The sequence below is a fragment of the Aotus nancymaae genome, unplaced genomic scaffold (genome assembly GCF_030222135.1).
Source record: "Aotus nancymaae isolate 86718 unplaced genomic scaffold, 86718_ANA_hifiasm-v0.15.2.pri h1tg000014l, whole genome shotgun sequence".
Lineage (NCBI taxonomy): Eukaryota > Metazoa > Chordata > Mammalia > Primates > Aotidae > Aotus > Aotus nancymaae.
This window is the reverse complement of record NW_026988425.1, coordinates 73,406,128-73,427,702: the sequence shown is the minus strand read 5'-3', so window position 1 is coordinate 73,427,702 and position 21,575 is coordinate 73,406,128. Positions and strand designations below refer to the sequence as shown.

The 21,575-nt window shown below is 38.9% G+C and overlaps 1 protein-coding gene across 2 annotated transcripts in view; it reads right to left on the bottom strand.

Annotated features, from left to right (window-relative positions):
* The window catches only part of RASGRF2 (Ras protein specific guanine nucleotide releasing factor 2), a 269,826-nt gene that overhangs the window by 132,431 nt on the left and 115,820 nt on the right, over nucleotides 1-21,575 (bottom strand). For both annotated transcript variants that reach the window (XM_012477557.3, XM_064376089.1), the window contains 4 exons: nucleotides 21,106-21,224; nucleotides 15,018-15,178; nucleotides 13,330-13,396; nucleotides 12,712-12,848 (listed from right to left, as the gene is read on the bottom strand). In XM_012477557.3, coding sequence (XP_012332980.1) covers nucleotides 12,712-12,848; nucleotides 13,330-13,396; nucleotides 15,018-15,178; nucleotides 21,106-21,224 — 484 coding nt within the window. The remainder of the gene's footprint in view (nucleotides 1-12,711; nucleotides 12,849-13,329; nucleotides 13,397-15,017; nucleotides 15,179-21,105; nucleotides 21,225-21,575) is intronic.

Sequence of the window (21,575 nt, the reverse complement as noted above, 5' to 3'; positions counted from 1 at the left end):
AATTTAAATTTTCCCTCTGCAATTATTTTGGGTTAAAGAAAAATTTATTTTGAATTATACATATTCCCTTTGAACAAAATAGGAAAATGAAAAAATATAATCAATTTTTTTTTTTTTGAGATAGAGTTTTGCTCTTGTTACCCAGGCTGGAGTGCAGTGGTGCGATCTTGGCTCACCGCAACCTCTGCCTCCTGGGTTCAGGCAATTCTCCTGCCTCAGCCTCCTGAGTAGCTGGGATTACAGGCACGCGCCACCATGCCCAGCTTATTTTTTGTATTTTTAGTAGAGACGGGGTTTCACCATGTTGACCAGGATGGTCTCAATCTCTTGACCTTGTGATCCACCCGCCTCGGCCTCCCAAAGTGCTGGGATTACAGGCGTGAGCCACCGCGCCCGGTCCCAATCAATTTTTAAAATAAAAATTTGCTTCTAGTCATTATGATACTATCTAGTGCTTTGTGGCTATCATTAAATAGGGCAATGAAGCGGACCACAATGTGACCTCACATAGGTCCTGAACTCAGGGTATACCCTAAACGCCAATGTTCTGAAAAAAGAGTGAATATGCATGTAAAAAACTTTAGATCACTGGAATTCTGACAATTCAGTCTACTTAGTAGATCAGCCATTTTTATATTTGTTTTTCCTTAAAACTTCGTTTTCTTCACATCTTGTGCCATTATTTCAACTACAAAGTATAAAGGATGCCATTTGTAGCAAGAAAGTAGAATTTTTATTTATTTATTTATTTATTATTTATTATTTTTTTGAGACAGAGTTTCACCCTTCTTGTTGCCCAGGCTGGAGTGCAATGGCACGATCTCGGCTCACCGCAACCTCCGCCTCTCGGGTTCAGGCAATTCTCCTGTCTCAACCTCCTGAGTAGCTAGGATTACAGGCATGTGCCAACACATAGGACTAATTTTGTATTTTTAGTAGAGACAGGGTTTTTCCATGTTGGTCAGGCGGGTCTCGAACTCCTGACCTCAGGTGATCTGCCCACCTCGGCCTCCCAAAGTGCTCGGATTACAGGCATAAGCCACCATGCCGGGCCAAAAGTAGAATATTTTTGAGTACCCTTTCAATATATTTCTTTAAGCTACAGCATCTGGAAGTAATTTGGAGTTATATTTTCATATAAAAAATTATCATCTACCTATAAATTTGGTTATTTTTGCTTAAATGTGAATTTATGCTCCATCTTATCCCCCAAGTGGATTACAAAAATACAAATAATAAGACAAAGTCAAGATAAGTGAGAAAATCAGAGAGGATTTAGATAAAAGGATGGAAAACAATAAGACGAAGCCGGAAATGAAGCCACTGCACATACTTGATGCTGAGAGTACTTGCTATAAGTGGGCCTCAAAATTAGCAGGGCTACGGAGTAGTCAACTCAAAGAAGGACTCAGTGTTAGCTACAAAATTCACAGTTTAGCAGAAGATCAATTAATTCTAGTCTAGGACCAGAAAGGACGATTATCTTATGTGTTCTCATCAAGAGAAATATTAAAGAATGTATGGAACAATGTCCTCAACAATATCTTGTTATTATTATTATTTTTTAGAGACAGAGTCTCACTCTGTTGCCTAGGCTGGAATGCAGTGGCACAATCATAGTTCACTGTAACCTCAAACTCCTAAGATCAAGTGATCCTCCTGCTTCAGCCTCCTGAGTAGCTGGGACTACAGGTGTGTGCTACCACACTGAGATTTTTTTTTTTTTTTTGTAGAGACAGGGTCTTGCTATGTTACCCAGGCTGGCCTTGAATTCCTGGGCTCAAGCAATGCTCCCATCTTTGCTCCCTAAAATTCTGGGATTACAGGTGTGAGCCACTGCACCTGGCTAATAATATCTTTAAATAACTACAAGTTTTGGCAAACTGTTTTGTATAAACAGTTGAAAAGTACAATTCCAAACATACAACCCTGTGGTGGACCCCAAACAATGTGACCCAGAGGCCCATCCTTCTTCTGCTGGTCTGGTTGCAAGCATAGGTTTCACCCTCTCTAGAAAAGACCACGGGCTGCTCTTCTTCAGACGGAATAAATGCTGCTTTTCTCATCCTAGTTTATTAAGTCTTGAGCACTAGGAAGTTGAAAATAGTATTCTCCCACAAATCCTGAGACTGCTGCATCCTGTGTGTCCAGTTATGTAGAGTCAGTGGTTCAACCAGTGAGCCAAGCTGCCAGTAAGCGGGATACCCTCCTGTACCCAAAGAAAGACCACACTACCTCTCCATGGGAAAGCTCTGTCAGGGCCCAATGAAAATACACATCAAGGGCCCTGTTTCAAAGTGGGACCATACATGGAAGAATGAGGAGACAGGGCTGGCTGGTGCATGCATTCATGATGGAGAACAAAGTAAGAGACAGGACAGAGAAATCACTTGGAGGCAGGCTATGGAGGAGGGAGTCTTGAATTTTTTTTTTTTTTTTTTTTTTTGAGACAGAGTTTCGCTTTTGTTACCCAGGCTGGAGTGCAATGGCGTGATCTCGGCTCACCGCAACCTCCGCCTCCTGGGTTCAGGCAATTCTCCTGCCTCAGCCTCCCGAGTAGCTGGGATCACAGGCACGCGCCACCATGCCCAGCTTATTTTTTGTATTTTTAGTAGAGACGGGGTTTCACCATGTTGACCAGGATGGTCTCGATCTCTTGACCTTGTGATCCACCCGCCTCAGCCTCCCAAAGTGCTGGGATTACAGGCGTGAGCCACCGCGCCCGGCCCGAGTCTTGAATTTTAATTTTATCCTATAGGCAGATGGGAAGCCACTGAGGACTTCTAAGCAGCTCACTTAGGCTAAAAGATCTAAATTGGCCTCCTGATGGGTATTCAGTCAATGGAAAAAAGGGAAGAATGAATGGAGACCCAAGGGATGATCAGAATAATATTGAGTCAGTAAATGAAATGATTCATACTTCCCCTGAGGCAGACTGTGGGAATTAAGAGGAAAGGGTGGACCTAAACATTTAGAGGAAAGGGTGGACATAAACATTTTGAAGAAAGGAATAATAAAAATGGATGAATTACTGAATAAAACCAAGAGAAGAAAACAAGATAAAATCAAAGATGGCCATAGTTATAAGGCAATTTTTAAAATTTTCTGATGCATATATATTTAAAAGTAATAAGCATTTATCAAGTACTTACTATGTGAGAACACTGGGCTAAGCACTAGGAAACGAGGATAAAGAGAAGAAAAATAATATACAAAAGAGTTTTGAAGGTGAATAAGGCAATCCACTTCAAATTCACTTTCCTAATCCTGATGGGGAAAAAATAGATCAACATCATCCCTGTTCTTACCAAGCTATGTGGTGGGGTCAGGGGTGAGGTAATGAGGAAAAGGATTGGATAGGGAGAGGGGTTGGACACTGGCAAGGATAATGCTCCTTCACTCAGCGACCTTTCCAGCTACTCCTTAGACTTCTTTTCACTCTCAGTGTTTCTCAATCACAATGAGGAAGCCCATTGGGTAACCAACACAGGAAGTGGGAAAGTAGACGTGGTGTTTGGTGAGACAGGTGGGAAATGAACAATGTTCCTTCAATTTCCTTTAATATTCTAAGCAAATGGCATACACAGACAACGGACTTAGAATGACTGCACCATCAAGAACAGAGGTGGAGTAATGACCTGGAGAGACCAGTTAAACTCAGCCCAGAGCTCCCACACAGCTCCAAAGAGACAACCACACTGAGTGGAACCCAGACGAGGTGAGGATGGGTGCTGGAGGTGGCCAGTCACAGACCTGGGTCATAAAGAAGCATCTCTGTCTCGTCCTGGACAGGGGGTCAGAAGGCAGAGATTTAACTCCTGTTTCTTAGGGATTCATAGTTCAAACCCCTGGGGAATACAGGAATTGGGTCTTGAAATCCAGGAAATGAACCACTGGAGATGAATTCAAAGGGCTTGGCATCCTACCTGCACCAACAGTCAGAAAATGGAAGGGCAGAGCTAGCTGGCAGTCCATCAAAGCTGCAGGATGCCCACAATGAGCATATCTTAAAATGGAGTTCTCTGGGGGCTGACTTTGCCTACTTCTTGGAGACCAGAAGGGACAAAGAAGCAAAAGCATGAAGAAGGGGGTCTCAAGACCAATCTGCCCAGTTCACTTGCCCAGGAAACTCTGCAGGGTTGAAAGTGGGAGCAGGGAAGACAGTCAGTTTCCATAGTCCCCAACAGAAGCCATGATGTGTGACCTAAGTGCCAAGGACTGAGAGATAAGCCCACTCCAGGAAGCTGAAATAGAACTTTTTTTCCTGTTCCCAACATAAGAAGCAAGTGCTTTCCCCTCCTCCATCCTTCATCTACGGTGTCAACCCAGGGTTTAGCTGTGTGTCTCTTCTGTTTTCCAGGATCTGAAAAGGCTTGCAGAGAAAAACAGAAGAGACATACTGAGACATTTTTGATCAGCTACAGTGTTACATATAAACAGCTTAGTCAGGATACCGCGTAAAATTTGAGAGAGGAAATAGAAAATAAATCTGACTTTTCACACCTGATATGAACACACAGAGTATTACTTTGGCTGGAATAATATTTAACTTGGAAAACCATGTAATTATATAAAAGAGAATTGGAAAGCAGAGATAACACACTAAAAATTATCACAAAAAAGATGAAAAATGAAGAGTGAAGAATTTTATTACTATTAAGCTATGTATTTATTTTTAAAATAAATTATTCATCTATGAAATAGGAAAGAAGAGGTCTTCATCTTTTTCTCTTGAAATTTAAGCGATATCGGCAAAAAAAATCTGGTTCTTAATCATCGCACTAGTTATCATTGATCCACTGTCTTTAATGAATTTTTAATGAATTTCTAATGAATATGTAATTTTATGGTTCTGTAGTTTCTAATTTTAAATTTTTCTATGTGGTTCCTTGACAGGTCAGCCTGGTTTTTTTTGCATAGTGATCTCTTCTTTCCTAATGGTTTATTTCTTTCTTTTATAGTTTAATTATACTTTAAACCTTGTTATTTTATGGTCTTTTCCAAGTTGTCACCCTATTACTTGAAGTTCTTGCAGTGCTAATTCTACCGCTCTCCATGCCTGCTGAGTCTCACTCATGATAAATCATTTACTCACAAGATTTGTAATCTTTAATTTGAACACATGTCACAAGCCCCAGATTGTAGAAGTGTTGCTAATGGAGTGACTTTGTGTTTCAGGCTGCAAGCATGCTTGGGATTTCAACACTCAAAAGTTATTTTTACAACAATTTCTCAGTTTGGCACTTTTACACCATGTGAATAAGTCTGATTTCAAATCTGTAGGCCAGAGACACATTCTTTTTTTTTTTTTCCCGAGACAGTCTTACTCTATCACCCAGGCTGGAATGTAGTGGCATGATCTCGGCTCACTGCAACCTCTACCTCATTGGTTCAAGTGATTCTCCTGCCTCAGCCTCCTGAGTAGCTGGGACTACAAGCACACACCACCACGCTCAGCTAATTTTTGTATTTTTAGTAGATATGGGGTTTCATCATATTGGACAGGCTGATCCCAAACTCCTGACCTCAAGTGATCCACCTGCCTTGGCCTCCCAAAGGCTGGGATTATAGGCATGAGCCACTGTGCCCAGCTATATTCATTTTTTAAAGGAAGATTTTTAAAAATTCAGAACCCAAGACAAAGACAAACTTCTTTATTTCTTTCCTTGGGTCAATGGGTACAGTTTTTTAGGTTCTTGTTTCACAAAGGGAACACCCTTTCAATGCCCAGGCTTTAAATAGAGAACTTGATTAATGGGCCTTAGGCCAACTCTTGCCCTCTTTACATTTAATATTCCTAGGACGTGGGACTAATATCCAGTCTAAAATCATTCCCAAGTCTGTGAGTCTTTAGCCTACAAGCTTTCTGCTGTGGCTTTAAATTCCCTTGTTTCTGGCAACGAGAGATTTCCCTTCCTATCTGTAAATATACCTATGCATTAAATGTTTTTAATTTTACTGATTTTATATGTTAAACATTTCTGTTTTTATAGCTAGAGGGGACCTAAATCAGCTCAGTCCTCTATACCACCAGAATTGGAAGTTGGGATAGACATTTTATACTCAAAAGAAGAGATTTATGTGACCATTTCCGCACATCTCATTATCCAGCATCAAGTCTCATTCATAAATCTTTCTGAGTCATTGTCAAGCATTAAAATTATTTTAGGAATAAAGGGAAATTTTCACTTTCATTCAAGTTTCAGAAGAACAAAATATATATTCAATCTGAACCATACCTCAAAAGACCATGTAATGAACAGTCATATTTTAAGTTACATAAAAAGGTCTTTGATAATTGGCACACAACCTTTACTCTATCCATGAGATGGCTGGATGGATAGATGCATGGATGGAGAGAGATATATGATAGGTAGATCTCATTATGACATGTTTATAACAGGGGAATGGTTTTCAAAATTAGTTTCTCATCCCCAGACTGCAGGGACATCCCCAGGCTTCAGAGACAACAGAAGTATGGGGAAAAAATGGCTCCTGGAGTCTCTAGGTCTACCAACTTTATTTCAACTAGAGAATTCTCCTCTTGTCTTACTTCCATTTGGGACTTTGAGTAATGCTGCAATGAAGAAAGAGTTCTGTTTTAGAAAAAAAAGTTAAACTACAATAGAACTGGTATATGTGACTGTGTACATGAACAGACTTACAGTGGAAGGTGTGTTATATATTTATGGTTATATAAGCATGTACCCTGGTTGTTGGGAAGAAGTGATGCCTGTATACAGTTCACTTAGTTAAGAATAAATATATTGGACTGGGCACAGTGGCTTACACCTGTAATCCCAGCACTTTGGGAGGCCAAGGCAGGCGGATCATCTGAGGTCAGGAGTTCGAGACCAGCCTGACCAACATGGAGAAACCCTGTCCCTACTAAAAATACAAAATTTGACAGGCATGGTAATGCCTGTAATCCCAGCTACTCGGGAGGTTGAAGCAGGAGAATTGCTTGAATCCAGGAGGTAGAGCTTGCGGTGAGCCGAGACTGTGCCATTGCTCTCCAGCCTGGGCAACAAGAGTGAAACTCCATCTCATAAAAAAAAAAAAAAAAAAAAAAAAAGAAGAATATATTCAAGTAAGCAGGGTTTCAGATATCTTTAATGTCATCTTGAATTTATGTGAATTACAATAAACCTTGAAGTTAACAGGATAACAAAATTAGATTCCCAGATCATGGATAGTCTAGCTCAGTTTGTAATGGCTGGGATGGGATCTGGGAACATCTACGGTCACAAAATCCGCAAGTGATTTTGAAGTAGCTGGTCTTTGGACAAGTGTTGAGAATGATTTCTCCTGCATGGGTTTTTGAGGATCTTACTAAGGTAGCACCTATTTAAAGATCAGTGGTCTCCTCTGTTACCATATTTCTCACTTCTCAATACTTCTTAGTAGTGAGAAGAAAGGTTAGAGTCAATGTTTTAAATTCACCTTTTTATGTTAAAGTAGAAAATTCCCTCTTGATTTCTGAGTAGCTATTTTTAGGTAGAAAGCATGTTCAGTGTGCTACAAATTTGTCTACACAGGTCTATATTTTGGGACATTTGTCCAAACCAAGAAGCTCAGAGGTGAATTTTAATTCTACATTTTAGTTAATAGCCATAATTACAGTGGATCTGTTTAATAAACCATTATGTATGACAGTGAGACAAGCACAAATGAATGTGCTTTATTGAAATAAATGGTCAAATCTTCAGCCTCAAATCATTCCCTATAAATAGATGAAAAAGGGGAAGAATTATTGGTTGAGACCATTAGCCACTTGCACTTTTTGCTGGAGGTGCCGACAGTTAATTATGGCCTTAGGGGTGTAACTAAGAGTGTGATTAATCATTCAAGCAATTGTTCCTTCTAAAAATTACAGCTTCAGAGACAGACCTGGCAAAGCTGAAAGTCTTAAGTTTTGTAGAGTTTCTTATATGAAACTGGGATTGTGGCAATACTCAGGAACCACTTTATCATCTTAAATAAGAGCTACCTGTCATTAGTATAATACAATACAGTAGCTTATCAAGGTGGATTCAAATCAAGCCAGAAAAATTAAGATTTAGAAAAATAGTGACAAAAATTAAAAAGACAAAATAATAGAGAACATATTCATAATCTAAATAGAAAATGTTCATTTTCCTAGTCTATAAGGGCAGTGCCAATGAATTATTGTCCATCTAGTATAAACAGACAAGAAACAGAAACAGTAGAAAATGTTAATCTCATTGATAATTACAGAAATGTAAATTAAAACCACTAGAAGCCAAAAACACTTTTCCATTAAATAGAAAGTGTGATAAATGTGACAAATTCAACATTGGCAGGACTTAGAAGAGAGTTACATAGACACCTTGTTGACTTACATATTTCTTGAAGGAGTTGTGGCAGTCTGTCACACCAGGAATCACATAATCAGGAAAGTGATCAGGCTTTTTACACCAGCCTTATACTCTAACTATGTATCAACAAAGGACTTTAAAAGAAGGGGAAAACTCCTGCACAAAGATGTTTAGCACCTCATTATATATTAATCCTGAAACTTGGAAACAGCTCATATACTCAATGCTCAATTATTCAGAAAAAGCTATGAAAGCAGTAAATTGATGCAGCTGAATATGTTTAATATAATGCAGTTGAATAATAGATAGCCAATACGCATATGAAGAGTGTATAGGAATAGAGAAGGAAGTAAATCAAGTAAAAAGCAAAAATGATATATGAAGATACTGCGAGGCAAACTGTACAATTATTTCTATATGGCAAGATTGTGGGGACTTTAGAGATAGAAATAGTTCATTCTTCAGGACAGAGGTTCCTTAATTGTGCAAAAGTGATCTATGGAGCTTATAGAGTTTAGAATGGCATTTGGAATGTGGGTTCAGGAATCTGCATTTAAAACAGTCCTCATGTAATTCTAATACAGGTTATCTGTGGAAGCTATTTTGATAAACATTTTAGTATGTTGGGAATATTTCTAGTTCATTTGTGTGTCTATATTTTAACATATACACAATAAATTATTAAACAGTATATTTCAAGTATTCAGTAAGCTTATCTTATTAATAATGAATATGTCCAGAGATACACTTGAGAGACTAATTCCATGAATGTATATGTAATCTCTCCTATAAAAGGAAAATGCCTGAAGCAGAAAACGAAGCCAGCTGGGATACAGGCTTCTGGGCAGCCGGCTCAACTCAGTCAAGAGCAGAGTACTCTGTCCCTACCACCCATCCACCCACCATTCAAACCCCACACCAGCAAAATCACTAAGTATCCTAGAACAATCACTACTTCACTCAGCCTTTGGCAGCAGTTGTGCGAAAGTGCAAAAGTGATCTATGGAGCTTATAGAGTTTAAAATGGCATCTGGAATGTGGGTTAAGGAATCTGCATTTAAAACAGTCCCCTCCTTCTTGACAGGTTTTCTTCACTTGGCTGCTAAGACACCATGTCCTCTTGGCTGTCCTCTGGCTGCACTGGTGGTTTCTTCTTGGTTCTCTTCACTATTCTCCCTGACCTGACCCTTCTCTCAGGCTAGAGCCCTCTTCCTTCTACCTACACATATTTCCTTGGTGATGTCAGCAGTCTCACAGCCTTCAATACCACCCAAATGATGTATATCTCCCACCTGGACCTCTTTCTAAACACTGGACTTCTATATCCCACTGCTTATTCATCAGCTCCACTCAAATGTCTAGCAGAATTCTGAGACTCAATATATCCAAAAGTAAACTTCTGCTTTTTGCCCCCAAATCTCTTTTCCCAGCAGATTTCTCCATCTCAGCTAATGACAACTCCATCCTTCCAGTTGCTCAGGCCAAAACCTCTGAGGTCATCCTTCATTCTTCTTTTTCTCTCACACCCCAGCTCTAATCCACAATAAAACTCTGCTGGTTCTGCCATCAAAATGAATCCAGATTCAGAACCCTAATCTCTAACTCCACTCCTGACAAGCTGGCCTGAGCTCACAACATCTTTCGCCTGGACTACCGCAGCAGCCTGCTCACTCACCTCCCTGCTTCCACTCCTGCCTTCTGCCCTCAGTCCATCCTCACCACAGCAGCCATAGTGATCCTTTCCAAACCTAAGACAGTTCGTGGCATTCCTTTGCTCAAATCCCTTAATAGCTTTCATCTGACTCAGAATACAAGCCAAAGCCCCTTTCATTGGCTTAGAAAGGCATTCCTGATCTGGCCCCTGTTATCTCTTACTTTTTTTCTATTCTCCCTCTCACATACCCTACTCCAGCCACACTGCCTTTCACGGTATTCCTCAAAATGTGCAGCATCCTCCTGCTTTATAGTCTCTGCAATTGCTGTTTCCTCTTCACATCACATATTCACATGGCATCACATACTCACATGGTATCTCCATCACCTACTACAGTCTAAAGCCTCCTTCAGAATGAGGTGACCACCATTTAAAAATTCTACCAACCCACCCACCTTCAGCAACCCAACCCTTCTTACCCTGCCCCATCACCGTCTAATATAAAATAGTATCTACTTAGTTATTACCCTTATCATTTATTTTTGGTCTTCCCCATGTTAGAATGGAAGTTACAAAAGGTTAAGAGAATTTTTGTTGTTGTTGTCTCTTTTCTTCATGATAATGTCAAAAATCTCTAGAACAGTGCCAAGCAGATATCACTGCATAAATACATTTGTTGAATGAATGAAGCCACAAGTGTCAATGCCACACAATGCCAAGACTGCGGGACACAGTCATTTCGTGTAATACTATCACCATCACTAAAAAGGATATAACTTTTGGTTAGCTTCCTTCCACTGAAGATATAATCTAGTACAATTTTTTTTGCTAAGCAGCATAATAGCCATAGCATCTTGGAGAAATAAGGAGGAAGCTGTATATTTCTACCTTAAGGTCTAGTCTAAGCAGAGAGAAAGACTCACTTAGATCTCTGCTAGTGACAAGCAAAGCACTGGGTGCCTTTCTTTAAAGGACTAGGCACAGAATCATTCCTGCACTCCAAGGGTCTTTCTCTCTTAACAAGGCCTCCCCACTCACCTTAAGGAAGATCATCTGAGCTTTTATCAAGTCTGTATCTTAGGAGCCCTAATTATATCGTAGGATAGAAGGTACAAGCAGCTGGAAAAACACCTTTGCCTACTCCTATTCTCCCCATTCTTCCTACTTATCTTGGCTTCACAACATGCACAAAATTTTGTTGCATTTAGTGGTTTATTCCTTTTGCTCGCTATGAGCCTGCCTGTTCTCCCTGAGACCAAGAACCATGGTTTATTCCTGGTACCTGAGTAATACCTGGCAGCACATGGTGATTCCTCAATAAATGTTCATAGAGTCAGTGAATGATCCAGAGTTTCAAAAAGTAAGAGATATGTTACAAATAGGGAGAGACTTAAGATGGTATTAATTGATACAGCATAGAGCTAATGAAAGCATGAATAAATCACCATAAAGATGCAATTTTACAAATACGGAAGATCCCATATTTTCATTTCCTTGTCAGCCAGAAAAGAAATGGCTTCTCTTCTAGCCATTTATAAACCATCGAAGCCATCCTGAGGGCATATAAGTAAAAGTCCAGCATAAGGCACTCTTGTAGAGGATGTTTAGAGTGCTAAACAGAAAAAAAGACCTGGATCAGGTTTACATTCCGACTCAGTGAAGTTCAGCAGCTTTTGACAAATGCTTAGCTTTCCAGACCTCAGCTTTCTCACCTGTGAAATGGGGCTAAACTTATTTCTCTCTGTTTACCTGCAGAATACTATTTAAGAGTCAAATGAGATTAGGTCTGTAAAATTTCTATGACAAATAAAAATGATTACTATTGACATTCATTTTCTATTTTCCCTCAATTTTCAGTCACTCAAAAAAGAATTACGTATCCAAAGGACTATGATTGAATTCATGTTTCCACCTAAGTCTTATATATAAATTGCTATGAGCCCTTCAAAAAAACGTATAAAATCTACAATATACACCTTTTCTATGTGCCCCAGTCTTCTTTGAGTTAACAACTTTGAAAATAATTATCAAGTCCTTAAAAAGTATTTTTCTTATATAGCAACACTTTTCCCCTACAGAGCCAAAATGTATATGGAGCTTGAATAAGAATGCCCAAGTCCAATCATGACTAGTTTTGACATATTCTAAATCATATTATTTCCTAAATAAATGGAGCAATTCCCTAACTGGGCGCTGCTGATCAAGGAAAGGTAACCAATTCTGTTCCCTGATGTTTTAATATATGAAATACAGGAGCTCATTTTCATGTTTTATACTACAGACAGTGTCCCTTTTGATTCCTTAACTCACAACTTCCTGCCATAGCCCTTGTTGGCTGTTTCTGTATCTTTCACCATTTTTCTACTTCAGAAATAAATAAGCAAAATATCTAGTGGGGTCATCAGAGAATTTATTACTAACTGGGCAATTTCAATACTGTTCAACACAAATGATTACATTTGCAGCTGGTATAAAATGCACAGGAACTAAAATCCAATTACAACATTTCAGGCAAATTTTGACCTTAAGAAGGAAAACAAACAGCAACAACAAAAATGAGCACGATCACAGCTGATCAAGATACGTTGTGATTATGGCAATGACCATAGCAACTGGGTGTAATTTTTTAATAAAAATAAAAAACCTCTTAAAACTATCTCCAAAAGTTAAAGTTGTGAAACTTAAAAAACAAAAATGTGGCCAAAGCCACTTGCTTACCTGACTGATGTCGCTCATCCAGGCAGCCTTCTCCTGGCGTGAGGGCGCTAACAAGACAACAGTGAAGGAGGCAGCGTCGGGAGGCTCCACCACTATTTTAAAATCCAGGTGCCCAAACACTTGCCCAGAACCTTTGGCTTGAACACATGTAAACCAAACACTCAGATGAGAATAAAAAAAAAGTGATAGCTGCTTTCACATAGTTCTATCTATACAATCCATTTGTACTCAAATCAGGAATCTCATTTCAGCCACATCACACTTCTTGGGCATGAAGAAGGCTTTATTAAGCTCATAAGCAGATGAGGAAGCTGAGGTCAGTAGGTTACTTCAGATTACAATCCTGGTTTCCTTCTAATTTCATAGTTTTTATTTTTTAAACCCCATGATTTATAGAATTCCAACACTAATTCAACTCTTCTTTCTTCTCTATCTGCCACTGAATAGTCACTATCACAAAACAAATTCAGTAAAATGTGAATTCCCAAAAATGGTTTAACAAGGCTCACAGGCTAAATGGTTCAATTTTTCATATATTAATGATTTTAGGGAGTTTATCCTCAGCCTCTCTCTTGCCTCGAATTCTAATATAATCTTAAGTGACTGAATGTGACTTACAGTCATCATCGCTTGCATCTGGCTCTTCAATCAATGTGCAGTCTATTAGAGACAGAACCCCACCTGTCTGGAAACAAACCAATTTTTCATGAAGATGCTGAAGGTCTTGTGTAGATTGGGTAGCTCTGATTTGTAAACCTCATATTCAAGTAGCCATAGAAGAAAGCATAGCAATTCTGCATCATAAATAATTTTTCATAGAGCCCAAAATTAAACTTAGTTGTGCAAAAGGAAGTGAAGTCATTTAACTTCAGTAAAATTCTTCTCTCTCAACCCACTCTCACTCAGTTGTTTATAAAATTTAGCAAGTCAGCGGATGGGAAACTTAGAGGGTACCACAGTGGCTTTAGAGAGTAATGCAGCTTAGCAAAGGGCTGAACTCATCAACCAGGAAGTGGCTCAAGCAGTAGAAAGCTGTCATCATGGTGTTGAATAATATTTGTAAGCAATAATAAAAAAACGGTATAGATAGGCAAAGTTTTTCTGTAAAGGGTTAGACAGTAAATATTTTAGGCTCTGCAAGTCATATGATTTCTGTCACAACTACTCAAATCTGCCACTTTAGCATAAAAGCAGCCACAGACAGTACATAAACAAATTGAGCGTGGCTGTGTTTCAATAAAGCTTTATTAACAAGCCAGGCACAGTGGCTCAGACTTGTAATTCTAGCACTTTGGGAGGCCAAGGCAGGAGGATCACTTGAGCCAAGGAGTTCAAGACTAGTCCAAGCCACATAGCAAGATACTGTCTCTACTGAAATTTTTTTTTTGAGACAGAGTCTCACTCTGCTGCCCAGGTGGGAATATAGTGGCATGATCTCGGCTCACTGCAACCTCAGCCTCCCAGATTCAAGTAATTCTCCTGCCTCAGCCTCCTGAGTAGCTGGGATTAAAGGTGTGTGCCACCATGCCCAGCTGATTTTTTTTTTATTTTATTTTTAGATGGGGTTTCACCATGTTGGTCACACTGGTCTCGAACTCCTGACCTCGTGATCTGCTCGTCTCTGCCTCCCACAGTGCTGGGATTACAGGCGTGAGCCACCATGCCTAGACTCTTCTAAAATTTTTTTAAAAATTAGATGAGCATGGTAGTCTGTAGTCCCAGCTACTCAGGAAGCTAGGCGGGAGGACTCTTTGAGCCTAGGAGTTCAAGGCTGCAGTGAGCTATGATCATGCCATTGCACTCCAGCCTGGGCAACAGAGTGAGACCCTATATCAACCAAAGAAAAACCAAAATCAAAAATTGTATTAACAAAAACAGGCTCTAAGCCATGGGCCATAGTTTGCTAACTCCTAGTACCGAGCAAGATAAAATAGTATTTAGCAAATATTGCATTGGTACATTGCAGTGATTTGACAAGATTTTTGTAGCTCAGTAGTTGTCAACTAGTATATAACTTTGTATATGATTTTAATATACAGATATGGTATATTATGTAATTTTGTCCAGGTTATGATTTTAATTGTATTTCCTTATGGTGATGCATACATAAAATAAATTTCTATTACTGGAATTCAAATGACAATGAATTAAATGTCAGATTTGGTAACTGTACATTACCTCACTCATTATGCAATCATGACAATCTGTTTTATGATAATACCAAGCATGGGAAAGTACAAGTGAGTTAACGTCAATACCTTGTAAGCGCTTGGAAGATAAATGGAATACTTAGGGAAAACCAGTACCTTGAGCAGATGAAGCTTCCCTCCTGAACTTCTTGTACATATTAAAAAGTGTTTTGTAAATAAGAAGCACTGTCTCTCTCCTTCCTTTTTCAAAGACAACGAACCCAGGCGAACTTTACTAAGTTTCCCCCTCTCAACGGAAGGTACTTGAATAAGTGAACCTGGCAATTACAAAAATGAAGAATACACAGCAATTAAAATTTTGTCAAGTGAGGACCATGTCCATGGCAATAAACACTAAGGCCTGTTTCCCAAGATGCCAGGGATTGATTTATGTGATGCACCATCAGAAGGAGAAATTCTCTAACACTCTGAGCAGAAGAAACAATGCATTGTATTTTAAGGGCTAATCTGTTCCTAATATTTTTGTGAAACACTTTAGACTTGATTCTTCATCTAAAACTGGAAAATAAGTTTGAAAGAAGACAAAATTGAATTCAAAGAATGAGGCACTTCTGCCATCTGTCCTTAGTGATCTGATCCAATCAATTTATATATATAAATACATATTATTGATATTATATATAATATCAAGATATTATGTCAATATTATATAATATCAATAATATTAATTAATAATATTAAACTATTCTTTGTAATATATAATATAAATATTAATGATTACATATATAATTATATAAATATAACATAACAAAAAGCAAATACAATATATTCTTCCTGAAGCACAGAAGGTAGATAAATAGCATATTAATATAGTTTACTTTGTATTTTAAAAATAGAATGTACAATACTTGTATATTATAAAAATATATAAATTATATAATTCAGTGAAATTTAGCTGAGAACTATTTTTAAAGGGAGCTATTATTTCAAGTTACATTTAAATTATGTGTGATAAAAATTATTTGTGGAATCTAAACAGAAATTAAACCACATAAAATCTATACCGAGTACACTCCTATGAGCAAAACTACCTTCCATTCAATGTGGGAAGCTATACACAGACTTTATAATACCAGTATTACCTTTGATTATTTCTAGATTTCACCCTCATAGCAACCACCCTACCCCAAAAAGAAAATTCCAATCTAAGTTAAATATCAAATCAAAAAGTACTAAGAAAGATTCTTGCAAATCCCTTGATTCTGACTTCTGAAGTGCCCTGAGATAGTCATATTTCTTATATTTATTTAATCTACCACCTACCCCAAATGCAGCCTTACACAGGCTCATATTACCCTCAGAAGAATCACTGAGTGCACATTCAACCCTTGAATATTAACAGCAGTCATCATTAAGAGATGAGATTGTGGACAACCTTATTTTCCTCTTCATACATTTTCCTAATTTCCTGATTTTTTTAATGAGTACAAATTATACCTATAAGCAGAAAAACATGACTAAAGCTCTTCATATAAAGAGCATATATATGTAAGTTGGTAAAACTATGACTGTGAGTCACAAAATGTTCATATTAACATATGAATGTTGCAAATTGCATCTACTTTTTAACAGAGATTGAAAGGCATACAGGATGGCAAAAGACCCAAGTTTCCACGCCTGGATCTCATACTATCTATTTGGGTGCGTGCTGCAGTGGGATGCTTGACAGACACAGAGTAGGCAGCTATTCTGGGCCTAAAGAACAGCAGGGATACAGTTCTGGGCAAGGATGTGGGATTAGGGAACAAAGGGCCAGGAGATGGCTTGACTCCCACGAAGGTATGGGCAAGAGGAGAGTGAATGAGGAGGTGAGGTGGGTGGGAGCAAACTGGCTGGCAGCCCAGGCAGCAAGGAATAACATAGAGTACAGGAGGCAGGGGAAAGCAGGAGGTAAAAGTTAGGGAAGTCTATGAGCAAGTCATAGCAGCAAAAGGCTGTGCTTATGGGGCTCAGGATGCAATCAAAGCCAGAGGCCTTGCAGAGGACGTGGTCCTATGCCCCCCAATTCACAAATGGGGAAACTGAGGTCTGAGGCTAAGTAGCTCTCCTAAGGTCATACCTAAGTGAGTGACGTAGCCAAGGGATTCAGCCATGTAAAATGTAAGACTCAAAAAGGGGACAGATGGGAAGAGAGTAAGTTCTAGCTTTGCGATGGGGGCCGTGGGTCATCAGGCCCATCAGTTAGGGCTGAGTAAAGGACTGAGGCTTGGACAAATAATCTTGGTGGACAAATAGGTTTGTGAGTAATTTTCGGAAAGGCTATAAGCAACCTGTGAAAACTCAGTAATAATGTGTTTGTTAGTAAATGCTTCTAGCAATTTAGCAATTTTCTATGTCAGAAATTATAGAATACATAAAAATAAATAAAATTTTGAAAGAAATGACAGAATACATTGTTAGCTCATATATTAGCAATTTTTGTGAATTTCAGCTGTGAGACAAAAAAAATAAATGTTTCCTTGGCAACCATACACTAATATGCTTAATCTATAATTGTTTACCTCATATCCAAGTAGGAGGGAGACATAGGAGACTGAGTATATTAGGTACATATAGAAATGTATACATCTGAATTAAAAGTGAGACATTTCAACACTATGGTTTGTAAAATAATCATGTTTGGAAAAAGCATTTTAAGCGGATTTTTTCACATTTTTTCTTGCATTTGACATGATGTTTCAACGTAGCTATGAGACATGAAGAAAGGATTCCTCTCTAGCTAATACAAATCAGAGAAATACTTAGTATTCACTTAGTAATTCATCAGATCATTGCTACAGCATGATTCTTTGTACCCTGGCCATTAGTCTACTTAATAACTGGGGTCAACTTCCAACAAAACGTCTGTTATTTCCATCACTTTATTCCCACAGTATGGCATTTAAGACTATGCCCTTTATTCTTAATTCTACTGAATAGTGAAAAAGAACAAGGAGCAATTTCCAGCTTATTGGGTTAGGCATTGGAGAAGGTATAACTGTCTCTAGACCCCATGTTACAATTTCAGAGAACACTGGTGCATTGAAAGCACATGACTTAGGGTCTAGGAATGATTAAAATACCAGAAAGGTCCATGCCTTATTCTCAAGGCACTTAGCCCTGTATTCAGTCACCTATATTTCATTTTCCTGATTTACATTTCCACAAAACACTGTTCACAATGCATAGTAGATTTTGTACAAAATGTCAGCTTAAGAGTGCCTTTATCTCTTACTAAATATTCATATATATTTCATGTTATTGAAAATAGAAAGTCATTCCAAAATTTGGATCTTGGCTTTTAAAGTTTATCATAATCTTGCAGTCTAGTCTATGTGCTTTTGTGAGCACTAGCTCATTTAATCTTCACAACAATCCTAAAAGATAGCTACTACTATTAACTCCAATTTAAGGAGAAGAAACTGAGGCAGAGAGAGGATAAGTAAATTGCCCAATGTCACACAGCAAGGAAGTAGGGGTGACAGGATTTGACCTCCAGTGATGCAGCCAGACTGTTTTCCTATCATTGCCTCAGACACTCACACATTTATTCAAAAAACTTTTAATAGATTTTAGAAAATAATGATAATATCAGACCATTTCTATAATATAGTCTTTCATATCCTATCCATCAGACTAATTGGAAACCATTTACAATAAAACTTTCATTATTTCCATCACTAAATCCCCATCGAAAAACAGCCAAGAGTGGCTGATGCCCTTATTCTGAGGTGATTTTTCAGATGATCTGGATGACGTATTTTTTCTAGTCCTTAGCATAAAAATTCACATAAGGTGGAAACCACATGCACACATGCATACACATATACACAGAGAAATGACCACATATCATCCCTAAGAGCAATTAACACAAATATTAGCACATCTTTAGAGATAAAATTGTAGACCATTTCATAGACAATAGGAATCCCTCAAAAATTTTTTTAAATAATAATTTTTTAAATCACCTCAATGGGTCTTAAAGTCTGTTAAGAGTGTTATGTGAAAGTGATAATAGGAGTAACCAAAGCAAAACAGTGCAGACTTTCCAAATTCTCTGTGATTGTATTACTTCCTACTTTCAGATTAAGGTCTGAATTTTAGAAACAACTTTACTGAATAACTCTTACACAACTAACCAAATCACACATGCAGAAAAATACTGCTAAAACACAAATCATTATACTGACATCAACACAATAATATCAGAAATACTTATAGCTGACAGAAGTGCCTTAAACATGTGGTACATAACAAGGAATTAGTAATATATGGGCATGAATACAGGGAGAAATCGTTCATGATTGTTTTCTCTCCAATTGCAATGAAAAAACATGACATTCAATATATTTGACCTTCCAGCATTTTTCATTATTGAACGTGTTTTCAAGCTCAGACCAAAGAAAGTTTGTTTTTTTAGCAATATAGTAACCGTTTATGTGTAACAATACTTCCCAAATCAAAAATCCTTTAAGCAATTGTATGCTATAGAAACTTTTGTCTCCATTCTCACATACTATAAAGCACAAGTCAATCAGTAGACATTTTCCGGGAATTCCAATACAAGAAAAATACAACATAAATCACCTTTCAGTCATAATTGCAATTCAATAAATGATTTAATTCAGTGCCCATTTTCCATGTATCTGTAATAGAAAGCATCATACTAGACAAGGCAAGGCAGAGAGAATTCCTAAGTGCTGCCCTTCAGAGTTTACAGTTACTGGGACAGAGAGGCATACTTCTACACAAGAGGATGAAATACATGCACCAGGAGTGAAGTGCCTTGGAAATGGAGTGGAAGGAAAATCCATTCTAACTGGAGGAGAGGGGAGGAGGAAGAAGAGGAGATTATAAAGGACTCCTTAGAGGTATCTGATCTGAGCCTGGTGAGACAAGCAGATCTTCAACAGGCACAAAAGAGATGGATAAGGACATTCCCAGTCCCCAGGCTGGGGACAGCACAGGTAAAGGCACAGAGGCTGGCAGGCAGGAAGCCAATGTGGAGACACAGTCTGTGTAGAGGAATAGAGGAGGCATTACAAGTGCCTGATATTGTCAGCATTACGTTCCACCCTTATTTAAAGAAAAAATAATATCTAAAGCCAAAAATGAGAAAAGGAATCATTTCCTAAAATAGACTCCCAAACTTTAACATATGTGTGGTTTCTCCTTGTAAATAAGTAACGGAAAACAGAATGGCATGTATTAAACTTTTAAAGTAGTCTGTGCAAAAATTAATAAGCACAAACATAGTCTTGTTTGATGAGGTTAAAAAAGTTTTAAGCAGTACATTATGGTAGGCAATGGCAACATAAATATCTTCAAATGATACTGGCACATTATAAACAGAAACTACATTAACGATTAATTTGAGTTCCAAATTTATGTTTCACTCCTCGCGAAATTCAAAATTATAAATGTGTGCAATATATCGTCTCAAACCAATTGCCTGAGGCATGCTCCCCTCCCACAGAGGACCTAAGTACTAAAAAATAAATAAATAAATAACTTGGGATGTAGTTTACATCTTGCATTTTGGAATAACAGCCAAGGAGAAATAGGCACTGTCAGGCTCTTGCTTCTCCACAGTTTCCGGCACAAATATCTTCAACTCTTCAAAAGCTTAATTTATGCAATGACGCCCCCAAAGCACACTTTGCACACACGAAAGCTTCTGCGTTACCAAAGCAAGGCGTGGCAAGGGTCGATCAGAGACATTTCATCTGGCAACGGGAGTTACCAGTTGAATCAAATGAGACCGTGTGGGGCGGATCCGGAAGTGCTGATGAAAAATGGGAACAAGAGACAGCTGCTTTCACTTCGGACATGGTCCCCGGTCTTATGTGAAAGGGCTTTGAGTAACGCAAGTTTCTCCTGGGCCTTGGCCTGGGTGTCGTCAGCGCTTGGCACAGCCACAGCCGTGGGCCAGGCCGACCGGTCCTCCTTGGAGCTGCAGAGAATGTCCGGGCCGCTGAGGAGGAGCGTCCAGTCAGAATGTAACTGCCTGCCCCACTCGTGCTTTACTATGATTGTGTTGCTGTTTTTCATGGCCCCTGAAAAGAAACAGCACAAAGGTGGGCCTCAACCACAGCCTCGGCGAAGGTCGCGGGGGGCCTGCTCAGAACGCCTTCCGGGGTGTGCCGAGACCATGTGACAGCCGCACAGCGCACTCAGGTCGCGGGTCCGTTTCACAAGGACTTACCTTGGCGGATGAACGTTTGGCTGGTGTCCAGCAAGATGTCACAGCCCTCCACGATCATTCTTTCGATGGCAAGGTTTTTCCTTATGTTTTCAGTGTCGCTCACTTCATCGTGCATTACTCTGTCGGACACAGCACAGACAGGATCACAGTAAGAGAGATCTTCTGTTGCCCTAGCAGGTAGGCAAAGAAGAGCTCGGAGACCTGAGAAGTTCGGTTTCCAGCTTTTATCAATTGAACTGGGGGTTTGGGGGAAACAGACTGGATCTTTCCAGGCTTTGACAGGTCATGACCCAAAGCAAGGCCAATGTGCCTCATGATTCTACAGGGTAAGTGGGTCAGCAATGACCAGCGTCCCTGGGCATGTCTGCTTCTAAGTGCAGCGGGAAAGCAACATATTATTTTGTGGCCAGTCCTCTCATTGAAATTAGGGGGCCATTTCTTGGAGGCAGAGTAAATAAGAGACCTTTAGA